This window comes from Pelobates fuscus, chromosome 8 (assembly GCF_036172605.1).
Source record: "Pelobates fuscus isolate aPelFus1 chromosome 8, aPelFus1.pri, whole genome shotgun sequence".
NCBI lineage: Eukaryota > Metazoa > Chordata > Amphibia > Anura > Pelobatidae > Pelobates > Pelobates fuscus.
Window position 1 is genome coordinate 107,492,376 of NC_086324.1, and position 27,443 is coordinate 107,519,818.

The 27,443-nt window shown below is 40.3% G+C and overlaps 1 protein-coding gene across 1 annotated transcript in view; it reads right to left on the reverse strand.

The window, feature by feature from the left end:
- Positions 1 to 27,443, reverse strand: part of CARD11 (caspase recruitment domain family member 11) — a 1,037,045-nt gene that overhangs the window by 616,095 nt on the left and 393,507 nt on the right. The window contains exons 8-9 of the mRNA XM_063430219.1: positions 19,435 to 19,632; positions 14,578 to 14,742 (exon numbers count right to left, since the gene is read on the reverse strand). Of these exons, the coding sequence (XP_063286289.1) occupies positions 14,578 to 14,742; positions 19,435 to 19,632 (363 nt within the window). The remainder of the gene's footprint in view (positions 1 to 14,577; positions 14,743 to 19,434; positions 19,633 to 27,443) is intronic.

Consider the following 27,443-nt stretch of genomic DNA (forward strand, 5'->3'; position numbering starts at 1 on the left):
GTGATTGTTGCGCTGTAGCTTTAACGCCGGGTCACATGAGTGACCCCGGCGTTCTGATATCCGTGCCGGCTCCCAGCGTGCAGCGTTAGACATGCTGCCGCTTGGAGGAGGAGAGGAGGACGCGAGCGGCGTGTCAAGGGGAGAGGATGCCGCTCGCTGACCGGTAAGGGGAGGGGGGACCGCGGGCAGCGACGGACCGAGGGTGAGTGCTGCGAGAGGATTGCAGCCTCCCCTCACCGCTGCCCGCGGAGCCCTGACACATTGTTGGTTTAAAAAAATCACACTTTTTTGTGCTAAATATAACATTTGCGGCCTGCGGTGCATTTCTTGCAGTCTAATAAAACCCTTAAATATTACTCTTACATTGTTGGTTTAAAAAAAAATCACACTTTTTTTGTGCTAAATAGCACATTTGCGACCTGCGGTGCATTTCTTGCAGTCTAATAAAACCCTTAAATACCACTCTTACATTGTTGGTTTAAAAAATCACACTTTTTTGAGACAGTGAAGTAACTGTATTAATTACACCTGTCACACTGTTGTGTGACCTCTAGAAATTTTTTTCTCTTTAGGACACCGGCACTGCCTTACTGTAAGTGAACTTAATTGTTGACTATTGGCGGTTACATTGTCGCCTGACATAAACTATCTTTTGGTTTGGGCCTGAGGCAGATAGCAGTTTGGCGCATGTCCTTCCACCACCGGTGCTATGTAGTGTGTGTTTTATATATATATATATATATATATATATATATATATATATATATATATATATATATAAAGCCAAAAAGAAATCAGCACTCCCAGGATTTTCAAATAAGCAAAAAAAATTACTTTACTCCGTAGTCAACGTTTCAGCACCTCTTGTGTGCTTTCATCATCGTCCTGATGAAAGCACACAAGAGGTGCTGAAACGTTGACTACGGAGTAAAGTAATTTTTTTTTTTTTTTTTGCTTATTTGAAAATCCTGGGAGTGCTGATTTCTTTTTGGTTTTATGTTTATTGTGCAATCAAGCACCGGGTCATAATTCTGTTTTGGTAGGAGTGCAAGGCTTTTTGGCTTTTAGTATATATATATATATATATATATATATATATAACACACACTACATAGCACAATGACTTATGGGGCTGGCATAGATTTTTTTCCAGGGCTGCTTCGTATCCCCAGTCCGGCCCTGGTGGTGAAGGTGTTACGCTGACCAGATGAGGAGGTGGTAGAGGAGGAGGAAGCGGAGTAGGAGGAGGCAACAGCAGGCAAAGAGAAATGCCCTGCATATATATATATTATTGGTATATTTCTTTTATTATCAATCTTACTGATGCACACAAATAGGCTCATTGACAGACAATCTCAATGACACACAGATAAGGTTACTGGTACACACACAAATGTAATACAGACAAACTCTGATATACACACAAGCTTACTACAGACAAGCTCACTGATGCGCACACACTCTCTCTACAGACAAGTCCATTGACACACACATGCTCCCTACAGAAGAGCTCACTAACACACAGATTCACTACAGACAAGCTCACTGACACACACGTTCACTACAGACAAGTTCTCTGACACACATATGGTCACTACAGGCAAGCTCACGATCACACACATGCTTACTACAGACAAGCTCACTGCACACTCACAGGGCCGACCTTAGGTGTTTAGGCACCCTGTGCGAGCCAATCTTGTGGCGTCCTCCCACCCCCTGGTCACCTAGACATACACAAAGAGGAAAAAAAACCTTTGTAAGAAATAATTTGTTTTAATTACAGATAGTTTAAGTGCAATTGCAAACAATTACAATAATAAATAACTGGATAGGCTGGTAACAATAATGTACATTAAGGGGACACTATAATCATCAAAACAACGTTATCTTAATGAAGCAGTTTAGGTGTATAGAGCACGTCCCTGCAATGTCATTGCTCAATTCTCTGCCATTTAAGTGTTAAATCATGTATACCCTCTCCCTCATTTCTTCACCCCACGTCTCTGGCACCCTCTAGTCAATTTCAGGCACACAATCTGCCGCCTCCACCCTCTTCTACAAACCCTGCACCCCCCTTCACCAAAACCCCTGCCCCTATTTACTTAACCCCTGCCCTCTTCACCAAAACACCTGGCTATCCCTTCATCAATGCCCTGACCCCCTTCATCAATCCTCTGCACCCCTTCGTCAGACCTTGGCACCCTTCATCAATCCCCTGGACTCCCTTACCAGTCCCCTGCCCCCATTCACCAATCTTCTAAACCCCTCATCAATGCTCTGCCCTCCTTCACCAGTCCCCTGCCCCCTTCACTAGACCCCTGCCCCCCCTTCATCAGACCCTGCCCTCCTTCACCAATCCCCTGCCCCCTCTTGCCATCCCCCTGCCCCATTCACCAATCCTCTGCCCCCCTTCGCCAACCTCTGCCCCTTCATCAATCCCCTACCCCTGTTCATCAGACCCTGCCCCCTTAATCTATGCCTGCCCCATTTACCAATTCCCTGCCCCTTCCATCAATTCCTGCCCCCTATCATCAATCCCCTGCCCCCCCGTTATCAGACCCTGCCACCTTAATCAATCTCCTACCCCATTCACCCACAACTCTGCACCCCTTCAATAAAAGGCAATATATTTAGTAAAAAAAAAAAGCAATAAGAACTAGGCCGCGTTGCTGATTTAAGAGCTCCAGCCGCCGACCTCACACGCACCAAGTGGATCCTTCCGCGGCTCCCTGTGAAGGCGGAGCACATGGACATTGCGCCCCCAAGCTCCTCCACCTCCATGCGCCAGACCTCTTCATTCTGCAACCGATCATGGCTACGGTTCGCCTCTCCCCTCATAACTTCTGTTGCCATAGCGCCCTGTGCGGCCGCACAGCTCGCACACCCCAAAGGCTGGCCCTGCACACACATGCTCCGCACAGACAGGCTCAGACACACCCATGCTCCCTACAGACAAGCTCACTAACACACACACACATGATCCCTACAGACAAGCTCACTGACACACATGCAAGCTCACTCACTAGCAGGCACACACACAAACTCACTAGCAGGCACACACACACAGAAGCTCCCTCACTAGCAGGCACACACACACAGAAGCTCCCTCACTAGCAGATGCACACACACACAGAAGCTCACTCACTAGCAGATGTGTGCGTGCACACACACACACACAGAAGCTCACTCACTCCTCACTCGCAAATGCACACACACAAAGACATCCACACACAGAGGCAGACATCCACACACACAAAGGCAGGCATCCACACACACAGAGGAAGGCAGACAGCCACACACAAACAGCCACACACACACACAGAAAGCCACACACACACAGACAGCCACACACACAAACAGACAGACTGTCACACACAGGCAGACAGTCACACACACACACACAGGCAGACAGTCACACACTCACAGGCAGACAGTCACACACACACACACACAGGCCGACAGTCATACACTCACAGGCAGACAGTCACACACACACACACACACACACACACACACAGGCAAACAGTCACACACACACACAGGCAGTCAGTCACACACACAAACACAGACGAACAGTCACACACACACACACACAGGCAGGCAGACAGTCACACACACATACACACACACACAGGCAGGCAGACAGTCACACACACACACAGTTACACACACACACACACACCACACACAGGAAGACAGTCACACACGCAGACAGTCACACACACAGGCAGACAGTCACACACTCACAGGCAGTCAAACACATACACACATACCTCCTGCTTGGAGCTCCTGGAGACTGCTTGTTGGGGAAGCAGGGACTCCTTCCTGCTTCCCATGCTGCAATTACCAGGGCCTCAGCCTGCCGCTTAGCTCTGCCCCCACTTAGCTCCGCCCCACCTCCCAGTAAGCCCCGCCCCCACTGCAATATATATATTTTTTCCTTTTTTTTTTCAATCCCGGACGGCCATGTGCGAGCTGCTCCCATGGGACCATGTGCGGCCGCACTGTTCGGGCCAGCCGAGGATTACAGGAGCCTGGCCAGTGATGAATAGGGCTGTCAGCACAGCCCCAGGTGCCGCGGCCCACCGGGAAATTTCCCGGTATCCCGGTGGGCCAGTCCGGCCCTGTTCACCACCAACTTCAGCACAGCCAGGGGGAAACAACAGCAGGCTGTTTTAAAACTCATATGTTTGGTGGAAAAACCCACACTGCGCTGAGTGGTTGTTGGCAGTGAGTCTCAAGCCTGGCCTGGTGGTGTGCGATAATGGGCGAAATCTCGCAGCAGCTCTGGGCCTAGCCGGTTTGCCGCACATCCCTTGCCTGGTGCATGTGCTGAATTTGGTGTTGCAGAAATTCCTGAAAAACTACCCAGATATACCAGAGCTGCTGCAGAAAATGCAGGCTGTCTGTGCGCGCTTTCGGCGTTCTCACCCTGCTGCTGCTCGTCTGTCTGCGCTGCAGCATAACTTCAGCCTTCACGCTCACCGCCTCATATGTAACGTGCCCACAAGGTGCCTTGCACATGCTGGAGAGACTGCAAGCAGCAGCAGGCAATAGTGGAGTTTCAGCAACAGAACGCACGGGTCAATCGCTCTGCACCAGACTTGCCCTCCAATAGATCTTTGTTAAAGGATTTAAAATGTACTAATTACAATTACAGGGCCTCGAAAGAGTCCTGTATTGTTATTTTTCATCACTACCTCCCCGCGTCGGGAGTGGGTAATTTGCGCGTCTGTTGCCTTCCTTGGATGTGGTAGCCGTTTCTCAGGCTCTCTCTCCAGAATTGAACCCTGATTCCCCGTTACCCGTGGTCACCGTGGTAGGCGCAGAAAGTACCATCGAAAGTTTATAGGGCAGACATCCGAATGCGTCGTCGCCGTCACGGAGACGTGCGATCAGCCTGAGGTTATCTAGAGTCACCAAAGTGCCTACGCAACGACTGCCATGTTGCCCACATTCTAACTTGTGCTGATTACTGGGTGGCCACCCTGCTGAATCCCCGTTACAAGGACAATGTACCGTCCTTAATTCCTTCACTGGAGCATGATCGGAAGATGCGCGACTACAAGCGCGCGCTGGTAGACGCGCTGCTGAGGGCATTCCCAACTGACAAATTAATTAATAAACCCTTCTCTTCTAATAAATCATAGGTCTATGACCTTACTGTTACAAAACCGTTACAGACTAACATTATGATGTTCTTAATTATATGTGGCTTTGGTACTTGCATTTTATACTGTACTCACGAAATGATTACGTGCATGATTCGTGAAACGAACAACGGACCACCCGGTCCCTGGCGTGTGCCGCCACTTAACCCCGGTCACCTTTCTTACTACCTAACGGCCGACCACCATACTGGAGGAGCGTGTTGTCACTTGATCGCCCAGAGCGTTGCGGTTTGCGGTTAACCACAGGTTAATTGACGGCCTCCGGGCATTCCCGTTTGTGCCTTATCTCCCTATAATCTAACTACCGAAAGGGTCAAGAACGGGGACCACCTACAGCCTGGCGTGTGGCCTCAATTAGAATGTGGAATGTTGCGGTTAACCGCAGGTTAAGTACCCCCTTCACGGCGGTCTACATTCGTCTCCCGAACAGCTGAAACATCCAGCCAGAGAGCGGGGATTCGTGCACAACTATGGCCGGTACTCGTTCCACGAGTTTGATGCCGAGGTTCCGCTGCCTAATGAAACACTCAAAAACATGGCCGCCATCTCAGGCTCAGGGACCAAATATGCGAACGGACTTTATAACGAATAAACTAAGCATATGGTTTGTGGGTTTGAGGCGCTCTTCGGTGAACTATTACATCCAGACCGGGGCTATAGAATGAATGGTAGAAGTCCCGAAATCTAACTAAAAATGTGGAAGTTATATATTTTTAACCTGTTTTGTGTGTGTAATAAAAACGTGGTATTTAGGCGCTTGGAGATAATTGTATTGTCAAAACCGTTGGATTCATTATCTCCAAGCTGGGCGGTAACAAATTCAAACGATGCATTATATTCTGATTGGTTGATCCCTTGTAACATTCCTGTATCAAATCAGGTCCAGGTCTATGTAAAGGTCCAGAGGGGGCTTTCCCTGGACCTGAGATTTTGCATTAATATCGATCCCTGTGTGCCATTAAAGCCAGTTCTTGTTTGACCTTCAAATCGCAGCCTCGACTCGTTTTGTGGGGGAAAGAGTATCCTAGCTGTATAATAGCTAGTGGGATTGTTCTACATTTACAGGATTCGTATGGACTACTAGCTGCAGCGGTTCTCCTCACTCTCTACACTGGGATCCAGATTATCCAAGCGGTCCAGCTTCCAGCTAGCCTGGGAGTAACCATAACACTTACTAACACACTGAAGATTAATTAAAAATCCATAAGTAGTAATTTTATTAATAGAGTTTCTGAGTTTGATACAATATGGTTGTTTAGTTACATAGAGAATAGTTGGATTTTGCAACACACACTGCTGATTCTTAATTTGCCGCGATCAAAAGAAAGCCAGCAGATATTGTATAAATGAGCACTAAGAGACAGACCACATCCATTGAGAAAGCCGCCGAAGCGGAGAAACGCGTCTGGAGGGGTTTGACTCCCATCGCTATCAGCCATCATCTTTACTTCAAAGAGGACTAATGTTTGATATTTTTCAGCATTACAATTTTGCTGACTCGGGACGCCGAGTATTTCAAATAAGGTCTGGACTTTTTTATGGCTTATATTAGTGATTTTATAGGCATATTATTTGGGACACATGGAAGTTTACTTTTTATATATGTTTGGATATTGATTAATTAATTTAAAAAAATGTAATTTAAAAAAAAAAAATATTAATCTTCAGTGTGTTAGTAAGGTCATAGACCTATGATTTATTAGAAGAGAAGGGTTTATTAATTAATTTGTTTTATATTGTATAGGTTGTTAGGTTCCTATTTTTTACCCTATTCTCATCTATCTCTATTTTAATCAGCGCTCGACTACCTGCACTTTCTCTAACATTCCTAACTGACACGGAGGGTTCAGTGGAAGCACTAGGCGGAAGAGGTCGCCAACGCAGCTGGGGCACCACCAGCACCTCAGAAGGCAGGATTAGCATGGCCGAAATGTGGAAAAGCTTTGTCAGCATGCCACAACAACCAGCACCACCAGCTGATATGGAACGTCTTAACAGGTGGCAGCATTTCAGCAACATGGTGGAACAGTACGTGTGCACACGCCTACATGTACTGACTAATGGGTCTGCCCCATTCAACTTATGGGTCTCCAAATTGGGCACATGGCCTGAGCTTGCCCTTTATGCCTTGGAGGTGCTGGCCTGCCCTGCAGCCAGTGTATTGTCTGAACGCGTGTTTAGCACGGCAGGGGGCGTTATCACAGACAAGCGCAGCCACCTGTCCACAGCCAACGTGGACAAGCTAATGTTTATTAAAATGAACCAGGCATGGATCCCACCATACTTGTCTGTACCTTGTGCAGAATAGACATTCATACCGGCCTCACCCAGCCATTATTATACTCAAGTGCACTTATTCTTTGTTTTCTTTTTTTATATGTCCCAATATTTTGGGGGCTACCCCAATTGTTCTACTCTTACCCCCATTTTACTTCCTTTTGCAACCCTCTAGCACTTTCACTGACTTTTTTAGAGCCATTTTAGTGCCCAAAAGTTCAGGTCCCCTTTGACTTCAATGGGGTTCGGGTTCGGGGTCAAGTTCAGGTCAAGTTCGAGGCCGAACTCAAACTTTTTGCCGATGTTCGGTTAAACCCGGCGAACCCAAACATCCAGGTGTCCGCTCAACTCTACCCCTTAGGTTAACTCACTTTTGTTGCCAACGGTTTAGACATTAATGGCTGTGTGTTGAGTTATTTTGAGGGGAAAGCAGATTTACACTGTTATACAGGCTGTACACCTACTACTTTACATTGTAGCAAAATTTCATTTCTTCAGTGTTGTCACTTGATCACATGAAAAGATAAAATATTTACAAAAATGTGAGGGATGTACTAACTTTTGTGAGATACTGTGTATATATATATATATATATATATATATATATATATATATATATATATATATATATACTTGTCCAAAGTATGCAGCAGCACTCAAAGGAATAAAAGTCCAACATTTATTTTACAGTCTCTATACGAAGGCTTCAGACCATAACACATTGGTACACGCACAGAGTGCTCACCCTATAGCACTGAAGACATCTCTTCCAAAAGCCCAATATCTTAGAGTTATCAGAAACAACTCAAAAGAAGATGTTCAAGAGAGACAACTGTTAGAGATGACGGGAAGGTTCTTGGAACGTGGGTACCAGCACTCTACGCTTGATAAGGCTCTTGAGGAAGCTAGGACTCCTCGAGCACAGAGGGAGGCAGCGGCAACCCAAAGAATGGTTTTCCTTACAACCTTTCATCAGTCAACCAAACAAATCTCTTCTGCTATTAGAAAGAACTGGAGTATATTGGCTGCAGATGACACTCTCCCTAAAGTTTTCCAAGAACAACCCCTGATCTGCTTCAAGAGGAATAGAAATTTAAAAGATCTCCTGGTTCACACAGATCCTATATCAAGCTACACGGAAAAACTACAACGTTGAACCGTGGTAGTGTACGCTGTCTAGGCTGTGTAACGTGTGGCCACATGACACCATCAAAAACATTCACACATCCACACACCAATAAAAAATATTCTATAAGAAGCACAATTACTTGCAAAACCACACATGTTGTATACAAGCTCATGTGGCCTTGTATACATTGGAAAAACGGAAACGGCACTGTGTGAGAGGATCAGAAGACATCGCTCCATCATTCGGCTGGCATACAGGGATGGGACATCCGATAAACCGGTAGCCAAACATTTTCTTGAAGAGAAACATCCATTAGCCTCCTTAAAGTTTGTAGCCATCGACCATGTACCTATATCGAGACGAGCGGGAGATCGAGGCAAGACACTATTAAACAGAGAGACGTTCTGGATTTATGAGCTGGATACTGTGTCCCCAAAGGACTTAAATGAGACTATCTCCCTTCATTCCTTTATATAAGTATTCTTTGAGATTGACTTTTTTCTCTGCATTGCATTCTATGTGCGCTTTAGATTTATATTTGATACAGTTATGTAATATGCTCCTCCTTGAAATATTTTAGGTTTATTAATCCCGGTCATATGATACACTGCCCTAGAGATTAACATAATATGTTTAATAGGATGGTATAAAGCCACTCTTTTTGGAGGATGTTAACCTTCATATATATTACTCAGTATAAGAGAAGTATAGCCTATTGGCCACTATATATTTGATAGTACAATATCTCTTTGATGGCATCAGTATGTCCAGGATTTTTTAGTATATGTACTCTGTATGTGTTTGTTAGATGTATGTTTGTATAGTGGTATACATATTTTGTGGCATATTTTAATACTCTTTATGCATTTGGGCTGCTATATACAGCCATAATTTGTTTAGGGCTAGAGACTGACTGTTAAACTTCAAGCATGTTGGCACTTTTTGCACTTTTTCCTTTGTACTTGATATTAATCACTATTAGCACTTCATCAGCACTATCAGCACAGTTCACTTTTATAGTTATGGTTGAGAAGAATATTGCCATTGATATCAATGGTGATTAAGCACAGATCTTCTATATTGTCTCTTTAAATGTGCATCACTTATATGCCTAAAATAATATTGTTAGTGATTCACCTCACTATTCATATTTTAACACTTATGTCATTGTTACATATGACTCTTCTATTCTATTTGTCCACTCGATCACTGCATTATGGCTTTGATCCAGCATACTATTTATTTTTTACGGCTTGCTTTCCTTTCTGTCTATTTTGTCTCGATGGCGATATTATAGTTACACGCGTTGCCATGGAGACAATCTATACGTCATCATGCGGTGACGTCACTAAGGGGGCGGAGCTTGCTCGCACATGCGCACTGGGAACGCCGGTCAGATATTTTTTTCACCTGGGGGTAAGTCAATTTAGCTGATAATATTGTGTATATATGTAATGAAAGTGTCTATTATGTTTGTGTTTGATCCTGATGAAAGTCCTCTATGCAGGACTGAAACGTTGATCGTCTTTTACATTTTTGTATCAATACATTTTGGACACGTATTCCTTTGAGTGCTGCTGCATACTTTGGACAAATGGATAATACTAGCCATGGCATGCTAGCACCCGACCTCTAAAGGGACTTTTAAGCGTGAGTGCAGGAAGGTTCTGTGTTATATATATATATATAGTTTATACGGTCAACAAAAAATCTGCACACCAGTCAAGCCATAAGACTTGCTTTTCCCACAGAAATCCCAAATCTGCGGCGATGTTACAACCGCAAAGGATTATGGGTGGATATATGCAAATTAGTTTAACAAAGAATCACATTTTTGCCTCATTCCATTTTAAACATGGATTCCTTTTAATCTGTGTTTGCTGTATACAACAACTTGAAACACAATTTAGGAAAAGATGCAAAACCAGTGAACTACTCATGGACAGCTGTTTCGTTGTTAATGCAACTCGTCAGCATGAGGTTGGTTACTGGTTTGCTTATTGAGGCTTGGTAGTGCTTGGGAAGAAAAACCCAAATAGGTTTTGGTGGGGGAAAAGTGTAATTGAAAACCCCTTCCACCTGAAGTCTGTGGATAGTTAATACAATATTAAACAAAAAAATCTGCACACCAGTCAAGCCATAAGACTTGCTTTTCAAACAGAAATACCAAATCTGCAGCGATGTTACAACTGCAAAGGATTCTGGGTGGGCAAATTTACCCTTGGTAATGTTGTGTAACTAAAGTCCATAGTGACAGCTATTAGTTCCTATAAAGCTGTTCACATTGACCTTTTTAAAGAAAAGTCCTAATGCCACAATCCTTAATATACAATTCCAAATATAAACAAATGGACCGTGGTACTACTACACTCGCTAGTAACAACAATATTCCTCTGGTTTTGATTTACAAATATTTAAAAACTATCAAGAGATAGTTTTCCAAAATATACCTTTCCAAATAAAAAATATATTGTCAATGTATCTGCGATAGTGGACCAGATCCCCATACATCTAAGGTCACCTGAAAGAAAAGATTCCTCTCAGTGGTACATAAAAAGATTTGCATAGCTTGGTGCAAACCTAGTCCCAATCGTGGTACCGACTAATTGCCAAAAATAGTAATCCATTAACCATAAATAATAATGACATAAAATACATCTGGTAGCCTCCAAAATAAAATGAATTTGAGTATACGAGAAACTGCTCTGTTGGAGAAAATGTCCCACTGCCTCACAACCTAACTGGTGGGAAATAATGGTGTAGAGGCTACCAACATCACAGGTTATCAGGGAACAATCTTCCCCCCAGAGGACCTCCAATAACTCTTGAATAAGTTGGGTGGAGTCTTTGAGGTAAGTGGGTTGAGACACAACAAGAGGGTTTAGTAGGCTATCAATGTATTCGGACAAGCAACTTATCTAGAAAATCCACCCTGGCTACTATCGGTCTCCCGGGAGGGATCTTAGGATCTTGGGAAGGATATTAAAAACAGGAGCATTAAAAATAGATACATTTAAATATTGATACTCATCAGAACTAAACATATCAAAATGTTTACCTTTGTCTATAAAAAATTTATAATAATTAAAAAAATCTTTAGATTGATCTTTGTCTAATTTCTTTTAGTGACTGGGTCTTCTAACTGTCTATAAATTTCACTGATATAGTTTACTTTATTTTTTATTACAACTGCTCTCCGTTTATTCGCCGGTGTTATGACCAAACTATCAAATTTTTTTAGTTCATCTAGGGCCTTCCTATGGGGATAATTTCAATTGACATTCTTATTCCCTCTAGTTTTGGGCGTGATTTTTAAAATCTCATCAATAACCAAAGACTCAAATAATTTTATAGCCCCACTTATTTCATTTTTGGGAAAGAATTTGGGCTTATTTTTTAAGTTTCATATGGATAAAAGTACTGGGCTGTGTATCTTGAGGGTGGATGAATTTATGAAGATCAATCCACGTCTTAAAAGTATCATTAAAACATATGGGAACAAATTTTAAGCCCTGTGGTGCTATACACTCCTGAAGATGGGTTTCTACTGCCTGTGGTCGCTCCTTCCTAGTTGTGATAGCTCCAGAGTGATTATAGCTGCTGAATAGTGATTATGGTTATTGCTAAAGTAACCGCAGTATCAACCAAACACGAGCTGAAGCTTAGTGAAAGGTGAAGAAGAACTGTTTATTCCCAGCCAAATGGCTCACATTTATACAGAATCTGGTACAGTAGACCCTCCCCAAAGCACACCCATTAACACACCCACAATATGTCCACAAAATGCATTGTCATTGTGAGCAAAAACAGTAACAAATATGAAAAACCATAAAAATATTTTCTATACATCCCCGGATAGCCTGGATCTGAGCGCCCAACATATCCAAAGAGCGCTCAGATCCCACAAACAGAGTCAAACGCCACCGTGTGAAAGTTCTGACCGGCCACACACATTGTCCTATGCCCAAAACAGTTCCAGGGCATTTTGTGCTTTTGGCCGGTCAACTTCGGGAGTTCCATTTGAACGAAATACCTAACGCACACTCTGGCTGATTGGTAGCATTTGTTCGTATGGTTCATACGAACAAACGTTCTGAATGGCGCTCTTCTGATATATGTGGGGAAGCAGCAGGCGTTCATCAAAGTTCAGCGGTGTTCGGTAGTTTCAGTGTCTAATTTTAGTTCCACACGGTCAACGCACAAACACCACTGCCTGCATTCTCGCGAACAAGATGGCTGCCAACAAGATGGCCGCCAATGTGCATACGAATGGCGACCACCCAGCTGCACAATTAGGACCCACACTGATTGTAGTGTCTGGAGAGATTAACAAGAGTCAATAAGCTCAGAGGTGGTCCGCAGTTCGTGTGTTGGTTCGGTTCCCGAACAGTCCAAGGGAATCCCACAAACCAATGTCTTTTAATAGTATTTTAGCAGGCCCATAATCCTGGGGCAGAAGGCTAGCAAGCTGTTGATGGCTAGTTCGCCACAAGCCCCTATTTAGAACACTAACTTATTCTTTGGTAAGGGTCTTGTTTGCTAAATTAAACACTCCTATGGGTTCGTATTTCCCCTCTTTCTCCGCTCTAAGAGGACGCCCGGCTCGGATTCCGCTTCTCCCCATTCCCACACCCTTTTTAGAGAGGTTCTGTGGGCCAGAGAAGGGTTCCGGTCTAGAAAAGATGAAGAACCAGAGGGCAAAGACAAATCCAAACCATGATCAAAATTTCCTGGAGATTTCATAGGTAGAGTTTTAAATCTTTTAGGATGTTCAAATGAAAATGTAGGATGAATATATATTTTTTTTTTACCAGTCTCAGCCTGTTTCCAACTCGGAGAAAAAGTACCTGATTTAAAGGGCACAGAATTATTATTCATACTAGGTTTCCTTTTTCTCTCCTGTAAACAACTTTAAAGAATTATGTAAAATTTTAAGCAAATTGATTTTTACTCTAGATCCTCTAGCCCCCAAAGGGCTATACTTAGATTTTGAATTAATCAATTTGTTTTTAAAATAAATAATTAAAATGGGTTTTATATATTTTTTACATCTCATTTTGATATGTATATTTTGTATTTTTTTACTAGTGTAAAAAATATATATATTTCCTATTCTTTCATAATAAAATATTTTTATATACTGTTTCTTTAAGTTTAGCCTCATCACGATTATTGCATAAACCATTGCGTATATCGATATACTCATGGTCACATTAACTATGCTTGTCTTTTGGGATGTTGTTTTTATTTAATCCTTTTTTATGTAGGTTTGGGTTGTACTGTGGTCACAATTTTTATTTATTTATATGAAGTTTGTATTGTCATTTTAGGAGGACTATTTGCCTTACTCAAGATAAAATTCTTTACTATCTGCCCTCACTCTCCTGGCATTATGAACCAGGAACTGTGACAGCATCATGTGATAAAACGTTTTCTGGATGCGGCTCTATAACGCATATGTGTTACACTGGAAAAAGGATTAGGTGCAGTTGTGCCGGCTTGAATCATGATTAAGACTGTATATATTTGGATCACGGAAAGGCCACCACAGAACTGAGGAAGACTCCAGGAGGAGTTGAAATGTGTTTTTATATATTTTGTCAGTGCGCATTTGTCCCTTTACTTTTACTATTGAATACAGTTTATGTATATACCTTATGGAAGTCTCCTGCCATTCTCCTTCAAGGATGTCGTGTTAGCTTTTCTAAGGCACCCTGGAGCCTTTTATATAGAGCCATATGCAAATGTATTTTATCTACATTCTTAAGTATTTATGTGTGCATTCATCTGGTGTAGTATTTTTTTTTTTTAAATCTATTTGTCTGTATTTTTAAGTGCTAGGGAATACATTTATATTACACCTATTGGTTTCATCTCTAGTTGGAAGCACCTACACACCATTGCACTTTTGTATTTTTGATTTGATTGTTCACGTACAATAGAATATTTTAAGTAACCTACTTTTGTAGCAAGCAAATATATAAATATTTTTTTACGCACTTGTGGAATGCCCTTCAGGTTCATTCTTCTCTTTTGATTTAATGGACCCGCATTGAAAAATAGACTATTACTTGGTGATTCTTCTGAGTCTGAAGAGTCTTCACCTTCTTGGCAACTATTGATTGAGCCCAGCGATTTTGTGTTTTTTAAATTTCTCGGTAAAGTCTGAAAAAAAAAAAAGCAAAAGCCAAAAATAGATTAAAGACATTAGACCTAAGATATTTCAGAGGATGAGGCAATGAAAAATTACAATCAGCAGATCTATTTTGTATATGTTTCTTTGTATGTGCATCTAGAGAAATGCAGGATACATACATTTATAATACATATATATACATATATACAGGGATGTTTTAGCCGCAAGGCAAACAAGGCATTTGCCTTGGGCGGCATTTTCCATGGGGCGGCAAAAAAATGTCTCCCCCAAATGCCCAGGGCAAATGTCTTGTTAGCCTTGCGGCTAACTGACATGCTGGGCGGGCGGCTGGCGAGGGAGCTCTTCCTCTGAGCAGTCTGCTCAGCTCCCTCGTGCGCCACAGAGTGAGGCTGGGAGCCAGAATATGATGTCATATTCCGGCTCCCAGTCTCACTCTGAGGCACGCGAGGGAGCTGAGCAGACAGCTCAGAGGAAAGAGTGTGTGTTTGCATGTGAGTGTGTGAGTGTGTGTCTGTTAGTGAGTGTGTGTGTCTGTTAGTGTGTGTCTGCTAGTGAGTGAGTGTTTGTGTGTGTGAGTGTGTGTGTCGTGAGTGTGTGTGTCTGCTAGTGAGTGAGTGTGTGTCTGTGTGTGTCAGTAAGTGTGTGTGTGTTTCTGTTAGCTAGTGTATGCGTATCTGTCAGTGAATGTGTGTGTGTATTTAGAAGGTGGGGCGGAGGGAAGGGTTAGGTGGGGGTCACGTGGGGGGTGGAGGTTGGGGGCGCCTGAGTTTTGTCCTGCCTAGGGCAGCACAAAACCAGGATACACCACTGCATACACATTTATATATTTATATATATATATATATATATATATATATATATATATATATATATATATATATATATATATATATAAAGAAAAAGTAGATAGCACTCCACGGACTCACTTTGTTTAAAAGTAAAATTTAACTTTTAATGCTCCAGGTTAAAAAATCGACGTTTCAGTCTGACCAATCAGACTTTCATCAGCACCTTGTCCTGATGAAAGTCTGATTGGTCAGACTAAAACGTCGATTTTTTAACCTGGAGCATTAAAAGTTAAATTTTACTTTTAAACAAAGTGAGTCCGTGGAGTGCTATCTACTTTTTCTTTATATTTTTGCCAGACAAGCACCCGGCATTGAATATTAACCACAGTGAGTGCAACATTACTTGTATTTTTATATATATATATATATATATATATATATATATATATATATATATATATATATATATATATAAAAATAGGTTTTCATCACATGAATTAATTCTATGTTTAAGCATGACAATATATATATATATATATATATATATATTGTCATGCTTAAACATGGAATTAATTCATGTGATGAAAACCTATTTTTGCCACTTCATAAATGAGAAGAAATAAGATGGGGATCTTCAATATGCTTTGCACTTGTAGGCACCTGTTCTAAACAAGGTTATTATGGAGCTGGAAAAGGTGCAAATGTCAGTTATAAAATTAATAGATGGAATGGCTTGAGAAAGAAAATTAGTGTGTCGAAATATTGCCCTTCATGATGATTGAATGAACCACCATTATGCCTTTTATTGTTGAGTGCTGTGCTCCCTGGGCATGCACTAGTGAAGAATTAGGACATAAATGCTATGATAGTCTCCAAGGAGCGATAAACACTCCCTTGATACAAGCTCCCAGGTCTCCCATTGCAGCCCACTGGCCTGCTGTCAGCTGTCTCTGAAGCTGGCAGGATACCCCATAAGACAGACGCATTTTAAGGGAGTACTTGTCAGTACAGCGCCCTCATGCGGTTTATGTCTCAGGACTCCTCAGCTGCTCAACTCCTCTGCCCCAAAACTGACAGTGCTGTCCTTGAACTGAGTAAGCTGTGTGGCAGCCTGGCACCCTGTTGTCATGGCACACAGCTCACACACCCTAAGGCCGTCTCTGAGTATTGTAAATTATTTGACAGATTACCAGTGGATGGCACCCAGGAATTCAAGGCACCGTTGCCACTATGGACCACTGTAGTGGTTATGTTGTCTATAGTGTCACTTTAAGCAATGTTCTTTTAAGCGATGCTTCTTGATGTAAACCAAAAATAATTTTGGCCTCAAGAAAAATATTTCCCCTTTTAGTGACAATACTGAAAGCTTCCTTTTGGAAAAACAGTGGACATAGAGATGTGTGAAAGGCTAAACTTGATAGACTTTTTTTCAGCCTATATTACTATTTAAATTTCAATTTTGGTACTTTATAATCTATCATGAGATTATTGACTTGTGTAACGGATCACCTGGCACCCCGACTGGGTATCTCCATTGACGGATGCTTCCTAGCTGACGCTGAGGACTATAAGCACCGCACCGGACACCACAACCACCGTAGCTTAACTGGAAGTTCGCCTTCTTCCTTCCACCCTGCATCAACCTCTGACATCCAGGACCGTGTGGGAGAGACCTCTCCTCCAGGAGAGCGTAACAGGAACAGCTCTTAAAAGAGCTAAGTGATTTGAGCCCAGGGGAGTATACAAAGTATAGCAATCCCCAGTGTGATTATAGCAGTTCCCCTTCCAATCACGAGACAAGACTACGTGTTGAGGGTCAAACAGGAACAGCAGATCTGAGGGTTTATTGAGCAGCTTGGTCTTTTATACAGTTTTCCCCACAAGGTGGACCTTGTGCGGCACAGGAACAACAAGCCAATAAAAACATAGTTTTACATTCAGTCACTCCCATACAGTGTCCACAATCCCTCCCCTCTGCCTGTGATATAATTGACGAAGACAATGGACTAACTCATTTAACTCTAAGCAGAAAAAAACATATATTTTTACAATTCCCAGAAAGTACCCCAAAATACAACATATTTGCACATCCCCTGATAGCCCCGATCTGGGTGAACAACATATCCAAAAATCACCCAGAACTGTTCAGGGGTTCAGGAATTTCCTGGAAGTCCTATTTTTGCCCCACCGTGCACATGGTCCCATGCCCAAAACAGTTGCTGGACAATTTAAGATGGCCGCCACCACATGTTTGAATCTGTTCCAGTTAAAAGTCCAAGGGGCAAAAACAGTACTGTGACGGTCTAAGTAGCTATCACCATCTAGCATTCCCTTATTCCATCAAATAATACCAATATATTTTTCACAGAGTTAATATTGGTAAAAGTTTTTTTATCTAATAAGGCAGTGTTTAAAGTGCTAAGGCTACAGGGAAATGCTATAGAACCACAACCACTACATTAAGCTTTAGTGGTCCTGGTGACATAAACATCCCTTTAAGGGATTAATTATTTCAGAGAAAAGTTGTTAACACATTAATGGAACCTTTGTTCATTTAGTAAATTGAAGACCTAAAGGGACTTGTTAAATTACAGAAAACACTTTTCCAACAATTAAAGGAGTACTATAGTGCCAGGAAAACAAGCCTGTTTTCCTGGCACTATATTATTTTTAGGTACCCCCCCTCACGGCCCCCTTCCCGCTGGACTGTAAGGGGTGAAAACCCCTTCAGTCACTTACCTTAATCCAGCGCCAGGCCAGAGCCACATGAGCATTCAAACCGCCCATAGGAAAGTATTACTCAATTTTTGCATTGAGAATCACGGAAGCTGGATTAACCCTCAATGTAAACATAGCAGTTTCTCTGATACTGCTATGTTTACAGCTGCAGGGTTAAAACTAGGGCGACCTGGCACCCATACCACTTCATTGAGCTGAAGTGGTCTGGGTGCCTATAGTGATCCTTTAACTATTTTCAGCAATTAACTGGAATGCACCTATTGTTTGAGCAAAGCTAACACAACAAATACCTCTCTTGAGTTGAAGACACGTAGAAGTATTATTACCAAACTAATGCTAACAATTCATGATTAATTAATTAAGGCAAACAAAGGACAAATAAGCTCTGTAGCAAAATTAATAACAGCAAATATACACATGAGCAAAATGTCTGATTTGACAATGCCTAAAAAGTATACATGCATGTCTATGTGGAACACAACATGTTAATGACACATAACATTTGGGGGTTAGAGAATGGTATGTGCATCCTTCTTATATATTTTATTAGTACACCCCACATGACAACCATGGGTGGAAGCTGCAGTGAGACACTAGTTCCCCCATATTAAAATTAGAGCCCCCACCAGTTTACTAGTTTTTAAAGTTTAGTAGATTTGCACCTGGCAGATGGGAACATAGGTTAACACCTCCCCCCCAATAGTAAAATGGGGGTCATATTGACTCCCATAGGTTGTTGGTTTTTTTACTTTAATGCATCAGCTTGCTTGCAAGGGATGGCCAGCCACCAATGATTAACCCCCATGCTTTTGAGAGTTTTTAAAACTATTTACCCACTGGCTGCTAGCATTGCAAAAAGCAAGCAAACAATAATCTGCAAACGTGCATCAGCCAGATGCATTAAGTTGCGAAGTTTGTTAAATAGCTGATGCTTGAATATGCCGAATCCTACACTTACTGTATAGGTTTCAGATGAAAAAGCACAGATTTTAATCTGGACACTGAATGCATCTGGCTGATTGGTACAGATCTGGTTGCAGTGACCAAATTCAGACTGGATTTGTCTTTAGTAAATATGAGAAATGCCATTCCTGGCAGAATTTGTCTAATCTTAGTGGTATTTTGTTTGGTTCCTGATATTTGACTATGAACTAATCCGACAAACAAATGTACCTGATCTAGAAAAACTCCATCCTTAGACAATCTTCTAAGCTTGCACTCTAAGTTCACAATCCGTGCTTCCTTCCGGACCATCTCAATTCTAAGTTCATCGTTCCTCTCCTCCAACTCTCGTATTTGTTTCCTATATTTGTCTTTGTCTATTAGACATTGCGAATATTGTGTTTGAGCTTCATCACGGGAACGGTATGCCTTTAAACAAAATATGATACAATGAATTGTAGCAAATATACATTAAAAATACTAGTGTTAATTGTTCATTTAAATATTTTTAGAATTTAAAACATATACCACATGTCAATTTTCACCCTCAGTGGTTATAACTACTTCCAGGTTACATTATAGTTTTTTTTTTCACTAAACAGTAAATTATAATTAATTAAAAACCAAAATTCTAAATTCAGGCTAAAACAATCAAGCTGTGACTATAGTAGAGTTAAAAAAAAAAAAACTATTTTGTCTTAAATTTTGCAATTAAGTCTTGAATTGCACTACAGTTGCAATAGTTTTAAAATAACATGATTGATAAGAACTCTTGCTGCCAATGGGAAATGTTTGCTATTTTATTGCCCTAAAAAATTACACAGCACTCGGGAATTGAACATATGATGAATTATTAATCTCTCCTTTGAAATTAATACAGGATATCCTTACTTTCAGAGCAATTTAGTATGCGTGTTTTGCTGTCTCAGAATACAGTTACGCATGGCCAGTCTCTAACAGGTCTTTACCACAAGCCCTGATGCATGAACAGCGCTACCTGATGTAATCTTCTCAGTACCACAGTATGGTGGCAGCAGTTGTGATCATTTGTAACCCAGATCACTGATTACAACTGTGTTTTGTCAAAGAACCGAGAAAGAGGGTCAAGAAGAAAGGGTCAAGAAGAAGTAAAGAGACACACAGATGCGCTGGGGAAGGGGAGAAAGATACACACAAACAAGCTAGAGAAGGAAAATACACACAAAGGGGCTGAGGTAGAGAGATACACAAAGTGGCTGGGATAGAGAGAGACACTCAAAGGGACTGAGGAGAGTAAAATATACATAAAGGATTGTGTAAAAGATGCAAAATGCAAAAAATGAGGGACAGGATATATTCAAAGGGGTAAGACATTCAAAAATGAGGATAAGAAAAACAAAAGGTGGTAAGAAATTCAAGAGGTAGATTAAGGGACACACAGGTGAAGATGCATTTGTTTGTGAAAAGCGGGGGGGGGGGGGGGGAGAGGCAACAAAATGCATCTTTGCCTGTGTAGCCAAAAATCCTGCATGTGTCAGATAAACTTGAAGCAGCATCAGTGACACAAAGCCACAAATAGTGTAGTGCGCATAATCCCTCCTCTATCCTGTGTGTGAAGTCATGCGCAAGGGTCAGAGGGAGGGATTAAGTATACATTACATAGCTAAATTACCATATTTTCTCTCAGTGAAAAATAAGTGCGGTCCGCACCAACAGACAGGTAATCTGTTTTGTGTCTTGCTGACATCAATTGTGTGATTTCCCTCTCTTATAGTGCGCACATAATTTCTCAATTAAGAAAACATAAGAATTCAACACATTTATAAAAAGTGTCCATGTAGACATTTTTACATTAACCACGTGCACTAGCTAGTTTATAGGTGCCCTGCAGTGCATGTAAGGTATAAGTACCTAATAGAAAATAATTATTTGTTGTTTTCCTGATTTTTGACAATACTATTTACGGTAAGTTGCAATTTATTTGTCCAAATGCTCTTCCTTTAGTAACATCAAGATTTTACAACAATATTTTTATTCTTATGACATTCTTGTTAACTGTAATGCATTTATTTCCCCCAAACCATTTTCTTCTGTTAGCTTCTGCTACAATGTACTTATTTTCATATTTTACTAATGCTCAAGAACATTTTAATTATAACTGTTATTGGGGGGAGTGTCCTAGCAGCGCATGAGAGCAGACGTGTAGGACGAGAGCTCTCCCGAGAAACGGCATACACAGCGTGTTACAGCCTAAATAACTGACCAATATACCCCATCTGCCGAGGGGTAATACTGCACAATGACATGGCAGCAAAAATGACCAAAAAACTTAAACAAAAAACCCTGAACTCACACTTCGAAAGACAACAATCTTCGGAACAGGGGGATCAAAATGGCGCAGACAGGCCTAACTCCCCGCCGACGCAGAGACAGTAGGCTAGACCACACCGATCGCTTCAACCCAGCAACAGAGCTCTCAGTGAGGAAATTAATGCAAGAACTGCCGGGTTCCTTTAAAGCAGACCTCCAACAAATGACAGCTGGGATAAAAGCTGTCATACACAGCATCGGCGAACGGACTGCACGCCTGGAGGACCGCACGGATGAGCTAGTAGATGCTCACTACTCCGTAGCTGAGGCCTACTCCTTGTTAAAACAAAAATTAAAATTCCTGGAAGAAAGAGTAGCAGATCACGAAGACAGAAGCAGATGGAATAATGTCCGCATACGGGGAATTCCTGAGTCAATAACAAACTCAGACCTACCTAGGTATGTACAGGACCTGTTCAAAACACTCATACCATCCTTAAACAACCTGGACTTGACATAAGACAGAACGCATAAACTCCCCAAGCCCAAGCACCTACCGCCGTACTTAACGAGAGATGTGATCACCAGGGTCCATTTCTACACTATCAAGGACCGACTTATGTAACCTTCCAGAACATTGAAACAGTGGCCTGAACCCTACCAAAGCATTAACATATTTACAGACCTAGATTGGAGCTTGATGACGTAGCCAACGGAGTGACGTTGCGGGTGCGCGAGGAGGACGGAAGAGCGAGGGAGAGCGAGACGGAGATTTCGGAACAGGGGAGCGGTCGGCAATGGCGGCAGCATGGAACACCAACTAGCCGAATAGAGCGGTTCACTGGCAGGCCACCAGAAGTCTGGGCTGCACGAGCAGCACCAGCGCAAGAACAGGCAGTATACAAAGAATAACCGGGGCTGGCAAAGGAGGTCGCAAGTATACTGTACTGACATTAACTGCCATTAACTGCCATTACCTGTTGCAATGTAATAATACTATGCCCTAATCAGTACCCGTTTACCATTCAGACCTGGCTGCATTAACTAGTACAAAGCCTCTCTGGATAGACCCAGAAATAACTGGATTAATCAGCAAATTAGTTTTATTAAAAAGAGCATAAAGTTCTTAAGTATTATATAACTTAAGTACAGGATAACTGAGACGCTGACAGAATATTTCATGATATAATTTCATACTACAGCCTATGTATTATCTGCATCAGCACTAATTAGAACTAATAGCCCTAAGAAGTACCCTTCTCTCCTTTTGATCATCACTTTGGAGTATAAATAAATAAAAAAAAAAATCCTGAAAATGGGTCCAAAAAAAGAGAAATCTCTGGAAACAGAGAAAATTAAAACAACTAATACAAATACTCTCTTCTCACCAAAAATAACTATTCCTCTCTACGGAAAGATCAAAGAGGCTCAATATCTCCAGATCAACATGAGTTATTGAATTCTTCCTTCTGGACAGCCAGATAAGCAGAATAATGACAAATCCAAAATGGTATCTCAAGAAAGCTTGGTGGAAGCTCTAGATAATCTTTATGGAAAAATTAGTAATGATTCCAAAGCATTTATGCTTGAATTAAAGTCTGAAGTAACTGAATTAAAGCAGAAAGTGAGCGAACAAGATGAATATATTAAAGAAACACGTCAAGAAATACACTTCCTTCAAACACAAAATAATATACTAAAAGAACAAGTGAGTGTATTAGAAATTAGGACCATGGACATTGAAGATATATCAAGAAGGAATAATCTGAGATTCAGAGGAGTCCTGGAAGAAATTAAACCAGATAAAATGGAGGACTATTTAAAAGAATACATGGCTTAATTTATGGAAACTCATGAGATTGGAGATGCACCATTTGAGCGAATACATAGAATTCAAAAACCTCCTAATATAAAAATAACTGAACCAAGAGATGTCATAGCACGATTCCTGAACTGTGCACTTAAAGACTCCCTGATGAGAAAAGTCCGATATAAAAAACTTCAAGAAGGAAAATATATGGATATAGTAATATTTCCGGACCTGTCACAAGCCACCAGGAATAACCGTAAACGATTTAGGGATATGACCACTACATTGAGAAATCATAATATCCCATACAGATGGGGGTTCCCCACCAAGCTTCTTATTTTATATAAGGAAAAAACAATTGTGGCTAAGGATCCATCAGAGGAGTTAGACAAATTGGGAATCCATATTGGAAATTATTTTTTTCTGTATTGTTATGTAAATTATAATTCAAGATTAACATATAGGACGAACTCGAAATCTAAAATAAATCCAGATTTAATAAAGAAAAACAAGGAATGAAATATACGGAACTCTGATGGAGGATTAAAATATCGAGATCAATACAAGTAATGGATGAAGAACAAGAGAGAAGTTGATCAGAGATGGAAGACCAAGTAAAGAGGGAAAAAAGGAAGGGGGAAGAAAAAAAAATAGGGAGAAGGAGACATAGGACCAGGGGAGAGACTGATAATGGCAGTGGTATGGAAAGGCGAAAATTCGCCCAGATCGGGCTATTAGAGCACTAGGCAGTACCCGCAGTTGAATAAAAACTTACGGAACAAGTGGGTCTGTTAGGGGAGGCTTTAAGAATATAATATTATTACTGCTCTCTTTATGTTCTAACAAGCATCAAATTAATGCAGCACCGTCAGTACTAGCTGGTTCAAATAATGGAATAATGGAATAATGGAATAATGGAATAATGGGATTAAAAGAGAATACTATAGAAACCGAGAAATTAAAACAAATAATATACACAGTCTTTTCGTACTAAAAAATATACCTCCTCGCAAGGAATTAGATGAGTGATATTCAATACCCCTATAATATCTGGACAGATAGATAAACAGAAAATCCTTATGTCCAAAACCGCTCTATAAGATGGATTAAAGATACAGAGATATACCTAGTGCTTTGATAAAGTATATATCCCATAAAGTTGGGCACTTCCCATCAAGTTTACAACTTAATACATAGAGAACTTTTTTGGCCAAGGATCCAATGGAGGAGAAGTATAAAATGGGATCCCACTCTGGGAAATAATTTTTTCTGTAACCTATATATGGGATATAATAATAATTAAAAGAAAAAGTGGAAGGGAAGGGAAGGGAAAAGGGAAGAGGAAAGTAAAGGAAAAAGAGTGAAATACACACATATAATCATAATTTATAGGTACAAGCACTGATAACATATACAACATGTAGACATAAATCACAACAAAAATGATTGCTTAGAGAAAATATTTATATAGTCCGAAAATGTGACACATTAATTAATAAGTATATAAGAATGAAGATATTGATGAAAGAGATGGGAGGACAAAGAAGATATCAAGATATAGGAATATTCACAATAGAAAGTTGTAAATATGCTAACACATATATAAAGCACTCACAATTAAGAAGAGTTAAAAAAAAAAAAAGGGAAAAGGGGGGGATTTATTTATTTTCTATATTCATGTTTTTTTTTGTTTTTTTTCCCTGAAGTAGGAGAGAATAATAACGAATTATAATAAATTGATTCATTTTAAATTAATAAACGAGGTTATGAATATCGAGTAGTTTATAAAGAATTAGATAAAGAACAAGAGAGGAGAGAGGAATAGAGAAGATTGTATAGATTTATTGATATAAGTACATCAGGAAGGGGGGGGGGGAGGAAGTCGTTTTGAATTAATATTTTTGCATGTAATGGGTTGCATTACTTGAGGAGAGTCCCCATTTGAATCGGGAATGCCCGGGAATATATTTTGGCTCCCTCACTCGCTCTTAGCTCCTCATCGCGCCAGCAACTGTATCTAGCTGAGAAACTCTTTTTTTTTATTTGTTACTTTGTTTTGAATCCTTATTTTTTTTTGCTAGGAAATTGCTTAGTATAGACTAGGCATGGATTTAATTGGTTTTAAAGTTTTAGTATGTATGTTTGGGATGAAGGAAGAGCGCTATCGGTTTGGGAGAGGGGTAATGGCCTGGGCCGCCTCTGATAAGAATATAGCACCCATCGTCAATTGTGACGATTAAGGTGCTCTCAATAAACTCCCAGGGTTTAAACTCACCTCAGAAAATGGGTTGCTTATATAACTCATTAATAAATGGAACTATAGATATTTGTTTTACACAAGAGACACATTGGAAGGAGGGAGCTAAACAAAGATGGAGATATGCAAAATTTCCACTTGTTTTTGAATCCAGACAAGATAAAAAAAAGAAGAGAGGGGTTGCCATATTGATAGCTGCATGATTAAAATTTGATCTGATACTAGAACAAAAGGATACCGAAGGTAGCTATATTATAATTATTTGCAAGATTAATGACATATTGTACACACTAGTAAATATCTATGCCCCAAATGTATACTCCCCAAAAAAATTTAGGAAGGTTTTTTCAAATATTCTTAAAATACAAAAAGGAAGATTATTAATAGCGGGAGACATGAATGTGGCCCCAGATGATAAAATAGATAGAACAAAAAAACAGTTAATGAACAATAAAAACCAAGGGGACAGGAAGAAAATTAAAAAATGTCAAGCTCTCCTGTCTGAATTTAATTATTATGATATATGGAGGGTGCATCATCCTAGAGAAAGAGATTACTCTTTCTTTTCTAAGGTTCATAAGGTTTATTCAAGAATTGATTTATTTATTACGGATTCCTATAATTTAGGAATGTTTGTAAATTCTAAGATAGAAGTTATTACTTGGTCAGATCATGCCCCAATAACCTTGGAGATAAATCTAAACCTTGGAGATAAATAAGAGAATCTTAAATTCCTGCAAATCAAAATTGACAATTTTTTTGAAAATAACGATAACGGGGAGGTAAATATAGGCACTCTATGGTGTACATTTAAATGTTATATAAGAGGAGTTCTAATCAAAATGGGGATTCGACAAAAGAGAAAGATGGGTAAACCATTACAGGATTTATATATTTCTTTAGCACTATTAGAAAAAGAGAACAAACAGAAGGTAACAGAATATAACATACAAAAAATAAATGATCTCCAAAAAGAAATAAAAAAGAGATTAGAACTTAAAACATCAAATGCTATTTTGAAATTAAATCAAACATGGTATTACGCAGATAATAGAGTCGGGAAAGCATTCTCAAATAAATTAAAATCTAAGAAAAATCTTTCTCTAATTAAGAAAATAGTCGTAGGAAATAAGGTATGTTTATCACCCGAATCAATTAGTAATGCTTTTGAAGAATACTATAAATCTTTATATAATTTGAATACTCCTAAGGTATCAACTTCCGATATCAGAGATTTTCTGAAGAAGATTAAACTCCCAAAGGTGGATAGTACAGCACTAGTAGGATTAAATGCTCCCATAACTAACGAAGAGATAGAGAGGAATATCAAGGAACTAAAAACAGGAAAAGCTCCAGGCCCAGATGGGTTTACTCCATTGTTTTTTAAGAGATTTGGGGGCTCGGTTCTTTTAATATTAAATAAACTATTTAATGGAATTGGTAATCAGATAAAATTTCCTAGAGCAATGTTGCAAACTAATATAATTCCAATTCTTAAGCCAGGTAAAGACCCAAACTATGTTAGTAATTATCGTCCAATTTCTCTTATAAATATTGACATTAAGCTATATTCTAAGATCTTAGCGGAAAGAATGAAAAATATAATACCCAGCCTAATTCATCTAGATCAAACAGGTTTTGTGCCTAAAAGGAGCGGAAGTGACAATATTCGTAAAATATTGAATCTGATACAAAAAATAAACAGAGATAAAGATCCTGCAGTCTTCGCTGCTCTAGATGCCGAAAAGGCCTTCGATAGGGTTAGCTGGGAATTCACGTTGGAGGTCTTAACAACTTTTGGTATACAAGATATTTTTTATGACCGAATAATGAGTTTATATAAATTACCATCGGCAAAAGTATGTGGTGGGGGATTGAATTCTA